Source organism: Filobasidium floriforme (assembly GCF_021052385.1).
Source record: "Filobasidium floriforme strain CBS 6241 chromosome Unknown HD553scaffold_4, whole genome shotgun sequence".
NCBI classification, from domain to species: domain Eukaryota; kingdom Fungi; phylum Basidiomycota; class Tremellomycetes; order Filobasidiales; family Filobasidiaceae; genus Filobasidium; species Filobasidium floriforme.
Genome location: NW_025763625.1, coordinates 543,539 through 554,543, shown reverse-complemented (window position 1 = coordinate 554,543; position 11,005 = coordinate 543,539). Strand labels below are relative to the sequence as shown.

At 53.1% G+C, this 11,005-nt stretch overlaps 5 protein-coding genes across 5 annotated transcripts; 2 read left to right on the top strand and 3 right to left on the bottom strand.

The window, feature by feature from the left end:
• Window positions 1-364: 364 nt before the first annotated feature.
• HD553DRAFT_328009 (fatty acid desaturase-domain-containing protein) lies at window positions 365-1,601 on the top strand (the record flags this gene model as incomplete). Its single annotated transcript, XM_046181848.1, has 2 exons — window positions 365-813; window positions 902-1,601. 2 exons carry the CDS (start codon window positions 365-367, stop codon window positions 1,599-1,601), a joined length of 1,149 nt encoding a protein of 382 aa, XP_046038825.1.
• A 372-nt stretch (window positions 1,602-1,973) lies between these two features.
• On the bottom strand, window positions 1,974-2,909 carry HD553DRAFT_175864 (uncharacterized protein). Its single transcript, XM_046176923.1, has 5 exons — window positions 2,730-2,909; window positions 2,572-2,650; window positions 2,450-2,494; window positions 2,374-2,385; window positions 1,974-2,285 (listed from the first exon to the last, which is right to left on the bottom strand). The coding sequence occupies exons 1-5, from the start codon at window positions 2,735-2,737 to the stop codon at window positions 2,061-2,063; spliced, it is 369 nt and encodes a 122-aa protein (XP_046038824.1). The 5' UTR covers window positions 2,738-2,909; the 3' UTR covers window positions 1,974-2,060.
• Window positions 2,879-5,259, bottom strand: HD553DRAFT_176034 (uncharacterized protein). Its single transcript, XM_046176924.1, has 3 exons — window positions 5,033-5,259; window positions 4,639-4,961; window positions 2,879-4,558 (listed from the first exon to the last, which is right to left on the bottom strand). Exons 1-3 carry the CDS (start codon window positions 5,051-5,053, stop codon window positions 3,082-3,084), a joined length of 1,821 nt encoding a protein of 606 aa, XP_046038823.1. The 5' UTR covers window positions 5,054-5,259; the 3' UTR covers window positions 2,879-3,081.
• Window positions 5,260-5,667: 408 nt separating this feature from the next.
• HD553DRAFT_306352 (uncharacterized protein) lies at window positions 5,668-7,197 on the top strand. The gene is made up of 6 exons (XM_046179265.1): window positions 5,668-5,844; window positions 5,972-6,108; window positions 6,267-6,351; window positions 6,427-6,473; window positions 6,560-6,581; window positions 6,648-7,197. The coding sequence occupies exons 2-6, from the start codon at window positions 6,036-6,038 to the stop codon at window positions 6,961-6,963; spliced, it is 543 nt and encodes a 180-aa protein (XP_046038822.1). The 5' UTR covers window positions 5,668-5,844; window positions 5,972-6,035; the 3' UTR covers window positions 6,964-7,197.
• Window positions 7,198-7,439: 242 nt separating this feature from the next.
• On the bottom strand, window positions 7,440-10,275 carry HD553DRAFT_281265 (Alpha/Beta hydrolase protein). The gene is made up of 13 exons (XM_046178128.1): window positions 10,102-10,275; window positions 9,912-10,010; window positions 9,715-9,852; window positions 9,602-9,645; window positions 9,525-9,541; window positions 9,446-9,460; window positions 9,302-9,381; window positions 9,073-9,235; window positions 8,415-9,010; window positions 8,188-8,346; window positions 7,983-8,122; window positions 7,831-7,916; window positions 7,440-7,769 (listed from the first exon to the last, which is right to left on the bottom strand). Exons 1-13 carry the CDS (start codon window positions 10,260-10,262, stop codon window positions 7,716-7,718), a joined length of 1,752 nt encoding a protein of 583 aa, XP_046038821.1. The 5' UTR covers window positions 10,263-10,275; the 3' UTR covers window positions 7,440-7,715.
• Between the last annotated feature and the right edge of the window lie 730 nt (window positions 10,276-11,005).

The following is an 11,005-nucleotide window of genomic DNA, read 5'->3' as shown; positions in this document are numbered from 1 at the left end:
CATGTCGAGAGCGCCACATCTGACGTCCATTTCCATTCCCGCCTCAGACTATTCGCTCTACGGCGGTGCCGAGAGCCCGTTGCCTCCTTCAGACACAAACGTAGCCCCGCTACTCACGCCTGCCTTGACGGCGGACGAAGGCTTCTCCTCTGGATCTAGCGATACGGACGATGCTGGGTTGGCCACTCCTGCCAACGCTACCCCGTCGATCCTCCCTGCCGACCTCGAGAACAAACGACAACTCGGGAACGGCGTCGCCTCGTCGTCCTTGAAACAACGCAAGGGCACCGCCGCTTCCTCGTTACAGATAGGCAAACCTATCCCTGCGACGGCTTCGGAAGATCCTCATGATTTCCTTTGGATCATGACCGAGGAACCTCATCGATCACGCCGCAAAGCCATCCTCAAGGCTCATCCGGAAGTCCGTAAACTCATGGGTCATACCCGAGCTACGGCACCCTTGGTCGCCCTCGTCCTCGCCATTCAACTCACCACCGCCCTATGTCTTCGGAACACCCACCCACTCTCCTTCAAGTTCCTCTTGTGCGCCTACGCCATCGGGGGGACGTGTAACCAAAACATTTTCCTCGCCATCCACGAGATCACGCACAACCTCGCCTTCAAGAAGATCCTGCCGAACAAGTTGTTGGCAATGGTGGCCAACCTGGCCATCGGTGTGCCTTATGCCATGGCCTTCAAGGGGTACCACATCGAGCATCACAAGTTTCTGGGCGAGGACGGAATCGATACGGATCTGCCTAGCAAGTTCGAGGCCGTTGTCTTGAACAATGTTGCCGGCAAGACGTTTTTCGCGTGAGTCTCGCCTCCGCATCGTCGACTTGCATCGGCGATATCTCGCGCATCGTACTGATGCTACCTTTCTTCGCTCCACGCACCGCAGCACGTTCCAGATCCTGTTCTACGCGCTCCGACCCGGTTTCATCCGATCGCAGAGGCCCACCTGGTACCATCTCCTCAACGCCGTTTTCATCCTCGCCGCCGACTTTGTCCTCGTCAAATCCGCCGGTTGGGCTCCTTTGCTCTACCTCTTGTTCTCCTCCTTTTTCGCTGGATCGCTGCACCCCTGTGCCGCGCACTTTATCGCCGAGCATTACCTGATGAGCGAGGTCGCTAGCGAGGTCGAGGCGGTCGATCCCAAGGGCCACGAGGTGGAATTGGACCACGTTCGAGCTTTGAGCCAGGAGACGACATCCTACTACGGCTGGCTCAATGTCTTGTGCTACAATGTCGGGTACCACAACGAACACCACGATTTCCCCTCGGTCCCCTGGACTCGATTGCCCCAGCTGAGGGAGATGGCAAAAGAGTTTTACGACCCCCTTCCGGTGCACAAGAGCTGGCCGGCAGTCACCTGGAAGTTTATCAGTGATCCTCGCGTTGGGATGTGGTCCCGGGCGAAACGTCAGGCTGGGGACAAGGGCGAGCGGATCGACGAATCGGCTTGGAAGGCTTGCGAGCGAGCCAAGTCGACCACCGGAGAGGACTCGGTCGTCATCCTCAAGAACGGCAGCGAGGACGAGGCGATGGACAAGTTGATGAGCGAGGCCGTCGAGCGAGGTTACGGCTCCGATGCCGAGTAGGATCAGCGATCGCCATCTCCAAATGACGCACCTATGTTACGATACTTTTAGCTTTGTATGGGTCGGCCCGGGTGAGGTTCCCGGCCGTACCTTTTCATCGATACCCATTTCTTCTTCTTCACTGTACCTGCCTTACAACGACAACGACACGTTCTTTCAAGCAAGACAAGAGCCAATGTCTCCGGACTCTTCTACAATGCCAGGGCTGTGGTCCGATTCGCACATGGGATGGGAATGGGATGAGGCTTGGGTAGCACACATTCAGTTTCGACACCCCCTGACCTGACCGATTCGATCGATTGCGTAACCTGACCCGGCTGGAGAAGGTGTCACAACACTCTTGAGAATCGCTTGGTGATAGTATTACACATTGCCGAGATATACAACAAACCCCATTGAATCCAGCCGACTTGTTGATCCCTACCTTCAGCGTACGATCACCCGCCAAAAGAAGCTAGGTCACCGTAACGACTGCCCATCTTCCCCCATGCCCGTCGTATTTCCCGGCTTTCCTCCACTCCCACTCCGTAACCACCATCCAGCCAAGAGCCAGAGGACGATCAGACCCGCGACGATGTACCCAATCGTCCGGAGTTGTCGAGCTGGTGATTGCTGGGAGAACGTTCGAGCTTGTTGGCGGGTAGTTTGAAGGAGGTTGGAGCCGAGTTGTGTGAATGACGAGGACTGCCAACGATCAAGAGAGAGGTCAGCGAGAAGAACGATCTTTGACTAGGCTCCTTTCGTGGTTTGGAAGTAGCTGTCATTGACATACAGTTCGATCAAGCTGTTTCGACAATCATTTTTTGATATTAGTATCTAGACGATATTCCTCATTGCAGGATGCTCACCTGCTCGTTCTGTCTCTGACTGTCAGACAGGATATCAATCGTGACCTGAAAGGATGATTGAAGCTCCGGCAGCATCAGCGATCTGTCTCTCTTGACACTCCAGCTGCACCGCCAAAGCTCACATGCCGCAGAGATTTGATCTTTCCATGTAACTGATTCAGCTCTGAGTCGTTCTGCCTCTCTAGCGTGCTATCTTGAAGTCTGGCGCAGGCAGATGAAAGGGGAGATGATGATTGTCAACAAGGCTCGATAGGGTTTCCGCACGATGTCCTCGATGTACCTGGACATGATATCAGAAGATGGTTTTCTGAGCTTCTGAAGAGTAGTTTGTCGAATGTAGACTGCTGCTGGAGATGACTACGATCAGGAGGATCTGGCCGGATACGATATGGTTGCTACTTCTTGCACAAGATCAGAGCAATACAGTCCTTACGAACGACAGCCTCGGCCTGGCTGGGTCGACGCCTCGGCCGGAATCAAAATCGTTGAATGACCTCGTTCGAACGCAACCCGTATGAATCAAACATGTATGACAAACAGAAAGCATCGGAGCAACGAAAATCGAAAACACAACACAATGTGCGCAGTATTGCGCTGCTACCCATTGTCCTTTCAACTCTAACCGCTTCTGCTTATCTGCCTAGCCGGTCCCTTAACTCCGCGCCGTTCGTCTTGACCTCCAACAAGTCGACCCTTTCTTGATAGAGCAACCTCACGCTCTCCAACCGGTTCAGCTCCCGTACCAGCTTGCACAGCGCCATCTCTAGCTTTCTCAGATCGCCGAGAAGCAAGACATCACTGACCCGGTCGGGCCGAGTCGAGTCCGGCTCGACTTGCTGTTGAGTGAGACCGCCCTCGATATTCCGATTGATGATGCTCTGTACCGGCGTGATTGGCCTAGACACCTTAACTGCCTGTTTCGAGGAGCCAAACAAGCTTGATCCCGTAGCCGTAGCTTTCCGGTTTAGATCGGAGTACAGCGATTGTACTGACTTTCCAGACAGGTGTGATGGTGTACGTCGAGGTTTGCCTGGCGATTTCGAGGGAGACACATCGGGTGACGGTACGTCTAGGCTGACGAAAGATGGTTTTTGTCGCAATCGCCTCGCCGCGAGGAACAATTCTGAGATTGATTGATCATCGAGGGTGGGCATAACCGTGTCCAGTGATTCAATGCTGGCTCTTTTGTAAACTGGCGTTGAGGGTACTTCCAGGAAGCTCGAGGCAAGCAGAGGGGTCGATGGCAACGGGCTCACACCCTCCTGAATTGTCTGCCTGATCAACTCCCTGACCATCCTCAACTCTTCCTCTACCTCACCCTGCGCATCGTTCAAGAGCTCTTGAACCCGGCACTTGCGTTTCCACACCTCGACTTCCCTCTCCACCCGCCCGACCGCTCCCCGCAGTCCTCCTCCCGCACAGACAATCCTCATTTCCGCTTTCGTCCTCGCCCATTCCGCACGGATCGAGATCGCGGGCGAATCGTCCGTCAACAACCCTCTTTTCACCCTGCTCAGCAGCTCAAGATCCTTGGTGGTTGAGTCCGCCTCCACCTCGGCCCGGCTCGACGGTGGTAGGGCTTTAGCTCTAGCTGTGAAATCGTCTCTGTGCGGACCGAGGTCCAGATCTAGAGGTCGCGAGGGAAAAGGGCTCTTCAAGCTATCCCGCTTTCTTTCCTTTCTCAAGACCCCCGGAATCTCCCTATCTCTATCTCCATGTGCCGAGGACGAGCCGATAGAGAGCGAGGTGATGCTCCGGCTGGTCAAGAACCGCGATCGACTCCGGGTCGGGGAAGAAGGGATGGAGAGGAAGGACCCCCAGTTATGTGCGCTGGACGTCAGGCCTTGCGAAGTCTCCGTGTTGGGGTCGGATTGTATCTGAGATATGGAAGGTCGATTCCAACTGGACGGAGGGAGTGGGTGGGCAGAGGACGGTTGTTTGCGGGGAGATGGCGACGGGGTGACGGGTCGGGAAGCGAGAGAGTCCGGGAAAGACTGTGATCGGGCTGGAGCGGATTGAGATGGTCGGATGGTCGAGTTCGTATCGGGTAACGATTGGTTATCTGGGGAGAGGAACGCATGATGCTTGAGGATCTTGTGTGTATCGGCACTGCGCAACAAAGCTTGTGCGGGTCAGCCATAAGTATGATAGGACATATGCTAGGAGTGCTACTGTGAGCGTCTACTGACTCGATCATCTCCCACTGTCGAGCATCTTCATAGGCGGACAACCTCCAAGCCAACAACTGTTGTTTCCATCTTTCCGGGTTCCGATGTCGTGACTCTGGATCCACACGGGAAGACTTTGTTTCTTTGCACTTCTGGGTCGTTTTCGTACCAGTCCTTTTCTCCGGGAGCTGCTTGACATCGGTCCTAGCTGGAGGCAGAGGGGCAGCGACCTCTGACCTCTCCGGGTCGGGTAGTATACCATCGAGGGTTGGTGTGGAATTGAACGCCTTGAAGAGCGGGTTGTGGGAGGAGTCCTCCTTGTTCTTCTTGCGAGATCGAGAGAACTGACGATATAGCAAGCAGATAGAACGTCAAAAGGAAGTCCCCGAGCTACGCTGGAGACAGGATGACTCACCCAACGACTAAAGTTGCCCATCAGTCCGGCCTCATTGGTGTACTCCTGGTTGCATGTTCGAAGTATTTGATGTCTGGGTCGGTCCACGAGTTACACTCTGTCAACATGTACGACCATGTATTGTCGATGTATGTATGTGGCAGAGACTCGAGGTCGATGAGCGGTGACGAGGTGGTGGTCATAATCGTCATGATCTGTTTGTTGTTTGTCGATGTCCCTTTGGCGCCCCTCCGCCCTTTGATGGGAAATGATGATGATTTGATGGGAGTTTCATCGCTTCATCCGAGTGATCATCAATCCCCGCAAGTACTCGTCGACAGCGACGTATCAGGTCACAGAGCATCGCCATGATCTTGAGACAGGATGTATCCAGTAGTAGCTAGCCAGTTCAAGTAATGCATTCAGGGTCCGGCTGTAGACTGGCTAACCCCTGGCTACTGAACGGTTGGTTTTGCAATCGACCGAATTGACCATCTATGATCTATGCCATCTATCTGGTCCGACGTGTTGTTACCGTGCCACACAGCACGCGGGGTCTCCTCACGAGCGGCCGAGTGGGAGGGCATCGAGGGGGTGTGTAGATCAAAGTCCGGGATCCGCAGCTCAACTCTTGTACCCTTGCGAAGCTGTGGTGCGGCTGGTCCTGAGAGTCGAGGATGATATACCTCATGCCACAAGATCCGACAGCTCCTATCGCCGTGGACCAAGCCGAAAATAACGACCACCTCACAGCAGCGCTCGCTATTTCTGGGTCGGCGAACGGCGACCCTGAAGTCGACTTCTCCCGAGGATGACACGAATGCAACGTGCTTGTATGTCATCTCTGATCTCTGACCTCAAGAAGGACTGCGGAGAGCGGCTGTGCTCAGGCAAGGAAGCGTATAAAGGTCTGGACATGGTCGTGGAAAGGACCAAGCCGCTCACTTGCATACAATTCAGAACCACCTTCTTGTCAACTACGCAAACCTGATCACCCACAAACACGACATACGAACCGATCAGCATGGGCTTTTTCCACCACGACGATTCCGACGAGCGAAGGGCTTATGAGCAGGTCGACCGAGAGGGCTCCACTTGTGAGTCCCCCTCAACATGCTCAACATCGACAACATCGATGCGACAGCCGACGCCAGTATCAACCGCCGATGGGTTCTTACGTAACCGCTCTTGCGCTTGCTATTTCTATTTTGTCTTTCGTTCATCCCGCCCACCATCGCCTTTCCGTATCGTACAGCCCACGAGCTCGTAGCCGGTGCAGCCAGTTTCATGGCCATGAGGGCTTACGAGAAGAAGCAAGAACGAGAGGGAAAGCCCGAGAGGTAAGTCTCGAGCCTGTGGTTCATCGTCCGCGCGCCTGTGTGACTGATCGATTGATTCACGGTAATGTCGCTCAGCTGGGAGACTGCTAAAGAGATTATCGCTGCTATTGCCGGAGCTGAGAGTGAGTAACTGTAGGCTGGATCTGCTATCGCGTATCACGAATGACACTAAATCGATGTGCCGTCTCGCCTACTGCTCTATCTTTAGCCGACAAGTTGATCGAGACCAAGTGAGTCGCTGTCAGTGCCATTTCGTCGAACAGTTCTAACGTTGTCACGCGTCTCTGTGCCTACAGAGGACTCGACGAGGTCGATCGATTCGAAGCTAGACGACGAGCCGAGGAGAACGCGAAGCATGCGTTGGCGAAGAGCGGACAGTTTGGGGATGTCGAGTACCGTCGTGAGGGCCACCACAACAACGGCGGTGGTTATCGAAACGAGGGCAACTACGGGGAGCAGGGAAACTACGGGAACCAGGGCAACTATGGGAATCAGGACAACTACGGCAACCGAGGCAATTGCGGGAACCAGGGTGGCTACAGGAACGAGGGCAACTATGGCAACCAGGACAACTATGGTAACCAGGGCAACTACGGCAACCGTGATTATTAATATGGTCGCACATATCGGTCAACCCGTTTGGCGTTCGATTTTCGACATGCAGTGTGCTGAGGCGAAAGTAAAAGTTGTAGTGATTTTAGTGAACAGCAAAGAATGAATCGACGAAAGTCCTCAATCGAACCCTCCCAAGCTAATTGCGTCATATCGTAGACACCCGGATATCTGGTCTCGATCGATAGGGACAGTGTATCATTCGTGACGATTTCGCCTTTCACGACGTATGCCTCAGACGCTCAGTGATCAAGACAGACCTTCAGTGTGTCTACCTATCCCTCCAGAGTACCCAAGCAGATCTACTATGTATGATTGAAGTATCGCGTTGATGAACGACTGCATACGCGGATAGAGTTCGTGAGGCTTGCGCTTACTTGATTAGTGTATCTTGGTGTCTTCGCAGGCCAGAAACTCCGCTCAATGATCTAGAAACAGAGGATACCGTAGTGTACGCTTTGCATCACAGGTACCTAGACGTGAGAACTTTGTATTATGTGTGCATCAGCTATAGCCGGGAATACATGTCAAAACACGTAATATGAGAAAGATCCTAGAAAGGGTGGATGAACGAGACTAATGTTTTAAGTGGGAAGTGTTCGTAACTTCCTCTTTCCCTGGACATAGACGCTAGATGCTTGGAACCGGAACGATTAGGAGGAAAAACACCTGGCGGAACTTCTTTGTAGCTGGCACGCCTGAGGGTTGAAGCATGGCGTTCGACCACAACGGCCGGTATGGAGCAGCTCCACTCAAGAGGACCAAAAGCCTTCAATGATGGTCTGAATACCTTCCTTGCGATAATCCTGTTCGATGCGATCTTAGCACTCCGCTCCTTCGACTCGTAACGGAAGTCCAGCTACTCACGTCCTTCTCGACGATGCTGCCTTGAGTCTGCCAAACCAGGTTCTGGGTCCCGTTGCTGTATTCAGGCCAGTACACACCAGAAGTATCTATGGGGCCGGACGAGCAAAACCAATTGTCAGCGGGAAGGCCTCGGTGATGGCAACGTCACATACAATTGGCATCGTTCGGGTTACCGGTGGCGATAAAGGCAGCCCATGAGCGAGCCATGTATTCTCCCAGGGCGCGATCAGCGATGGGCGCGCCCTGACCGAGAGGTGTCATAGGGAGATTGTACTTGAGCCACTCCTCGGTTCTAAAATCGATTGGAGATTCAGTGTAAAGCCTAATCAAGCATCGATCACAAATGTCGTCACTCGCCTGTTGACCTGCGAGTTGAATACGTAGGGGACGTCGCTACCGTGAGACACCCATTGGACGAAGGGCAAGCTAACGGTAACCCAGGGAACGTGATTGAATCGATAGCTGTAAACCGGAACGCCGGCATCTGCGTTGAGCTGGGCCAAGTGTCGACGACCACTGCAACGACGCAAATGTAAGTGAACCATTCGAACAGTGATAAGCATAACGAGCAATCAGATACTTACCTGTCGACAAATATATCGCCGTAGATGGATTGCGAACGTTTATCCTGAGTTCCAGGAGGTCCAAAGGTTGGTGGCAATTGGTAATCACCAGTGTTGTAGGGACACCCGAGCTTGGGATCGTTGGAGTAAGCTGCAAGAGTTGCGTTGGCGATCGATTCGGGGATATTGTTCAGGCGCAACACGTCCTCGCTAGAGTTAGCGCCTCGAGGGCCGAACGTTGAACCCTCGTCCGTGTTTGCTCCAAGGATGGAAGGAACCTTGATGTACGCTCCGTTGTTCAAAGCACTGGCGGAAGATGGAGACTGCAAAAAGTCGTTGTCCTGCACAAAACCGGTGGGTGCGGTCGCCGTTAGTTGTCGGAAGGTTTGGATAGGCAGAGACCTAATGCAGGCTAGCTGTTGTGCCGCCGAGTCTGACATGGTAGAAATGCAGGTAGAGTTTGCCAAGAGGTTATTGTAGGCCGCTACGGCAGCAGGGGACGATACGTTGGCATATTGCTGCGGAAGTGTACCACTTTGGATAATGACTTGGTGGAAATGATTGTCATCCCTCCCACCGTAGGCCAGAGTCTGGAACAAGGTACTGGCACCCCCAGCCTGAGTCTCAACCAAAACCTGAAGTTAGATGGTATACGCGCAGGTGGCATGCGAAAACTTACGCTTTCGCCGAACAGAGTCACGCGATCGGGGTCTCCTCCGAACGCAGCGATATTCTCCTGCACCCATTGCAAAGCTAAATATTGATCACGGATGCCCAAGTTGACCGAACCTTCTTCAAGTAGAGCCTTGTTGTAGGAGAACCCGAGGGATGCAAGTCGGTAGCTAGCGACGAGCGATAAGCAACCCAATAGCAGCACCAAGAGGCAACTTGTTTCGGTGGAAACTTACTTGATGCTGACATAAACGAAAGGACTTCCATTCGCATTACCAGCGTCCAAAAGCCAGGTACCGTTGTATCGTTGATCTCCCTGGAGTAATAGATTTCAGTCGCTGAGGAAGACGAACGAAAGCAGACACAGTCCAATGACTTACTGCGAAACCTTGAGTCTGAGTAGTACGTTACGTATGTGTTCAGTTCCGATCGGGTAGGGTAACTCGCGGGATCACTTACAAACGCGCCTCCATAAACTACGAGAGAAGCACGCTACTCAGCACAACCAATGGAAGATTCCTGGTACTCGTACTTACTCCATACAGCAACGGGCAGAGGCTTCGACTGGTCTTTGGCCGAGCTACAGGTGTGCCACGCCCTATTTCAGAATCGCACGGAGCCAAGAATGCGTAAATAGGGGTCGACTGACTAAGGGCGGACGATGTTCAAGGTCAAGCAATCTTCCGATTGATTCCAGGCGGCATTGAAGTCCATGCCTTGTGCAGCTAAAGGCGAGTAGCAGGCTGCACCGGGGTCCGTGGCCTGATACGAGCCAAAGGGAGTATCGCTGCATCGAATGAAGGGGGTCAGAATACGATAGGTCACTCATGATCGGAATGTACTCACCGAGGCTGTGCAGGTTTGAGCCTGAGATCTCCAACGGGCGGCTTAGCATAAGGAATCCCGAAGAAGGCCTCTTGATCAAAACCAGGTATATCCACACCCCTACCGATACGAGAGTTGTACGATATCATTCCACAAGGTTCAGCGTATCACGGATCGTGCATATCCAGTGCAACAAGGCACGGCAACCCACAAGATCGTCCCGTTCTGAATTTTGACAGAAGGCTGAGAACCTTTCTGTTCTTCGTTCTGGCCACCATTGTTTCGCTCATTGAGAGGAGATGCCTGGGCCAAAGAGGCCACAGCGATAAGCGCGAGTGAGATCGATGAGCGCATCCTATAGGTTAGAACCATTTCCAAACAGCGCTTTGTCTCAAAGAAGGAGTGCTCAGATATACCAACGAGCAAAATGAATCCTCCTGATATATATATCATTGTTGCCTTGGTCCCGCCTTCGATGCTGAAGTGAAACTGCCTAAAGCGGAACGGAAAGTACGGGGCTCCGGACCCGTGGGGAGGCGTTTCCCTTCTGCCGGCAAGTTCGGAGGAGCTCTTGGCTACAGCATTTGGGCAGCCCGCTGGACAATGTGCACATCGGCGATCTGCCTAGATCGGCATGTTTGACTGTGAGACGGAGCTTTCATGTCTAGTCAATCGTTTGAAATTGGATTCACGCCATCATCCGCTCCGCGCGAAAAGGCTGCGCGAAAGTTGAGCGTACTCGTACTCTTAAAAATCGGGTACCACCAGAATTACGTAGTATGGGATCCGAGGGAGAAAGCATGGCAGGGTATGAAGCTGTTCGTAAACATCAGACTCTTTGATCGCGCCATTCTCGAGGCCTTGTACCCATATCTGAAACGTCAAGAGCGGGTCAATCATCCAGCTAGTAGTGTGCAGCGAAACATCAAAACGATCGAGTTGGGCAGTTTGGTTCCGGGTTCCTCTGAGTGCCAGATCATATGCCGGTAGGAGGTTTAACGGAAGTCAGTAGAGACCACTTTTCCTTTCAGAGTCTGCCAGTGACTATCAGAGTCACATCAGAGCCTCTACCGCCACGACTGTCAGCGGAAATGGCGAAAAATGGGTTCAAGCGT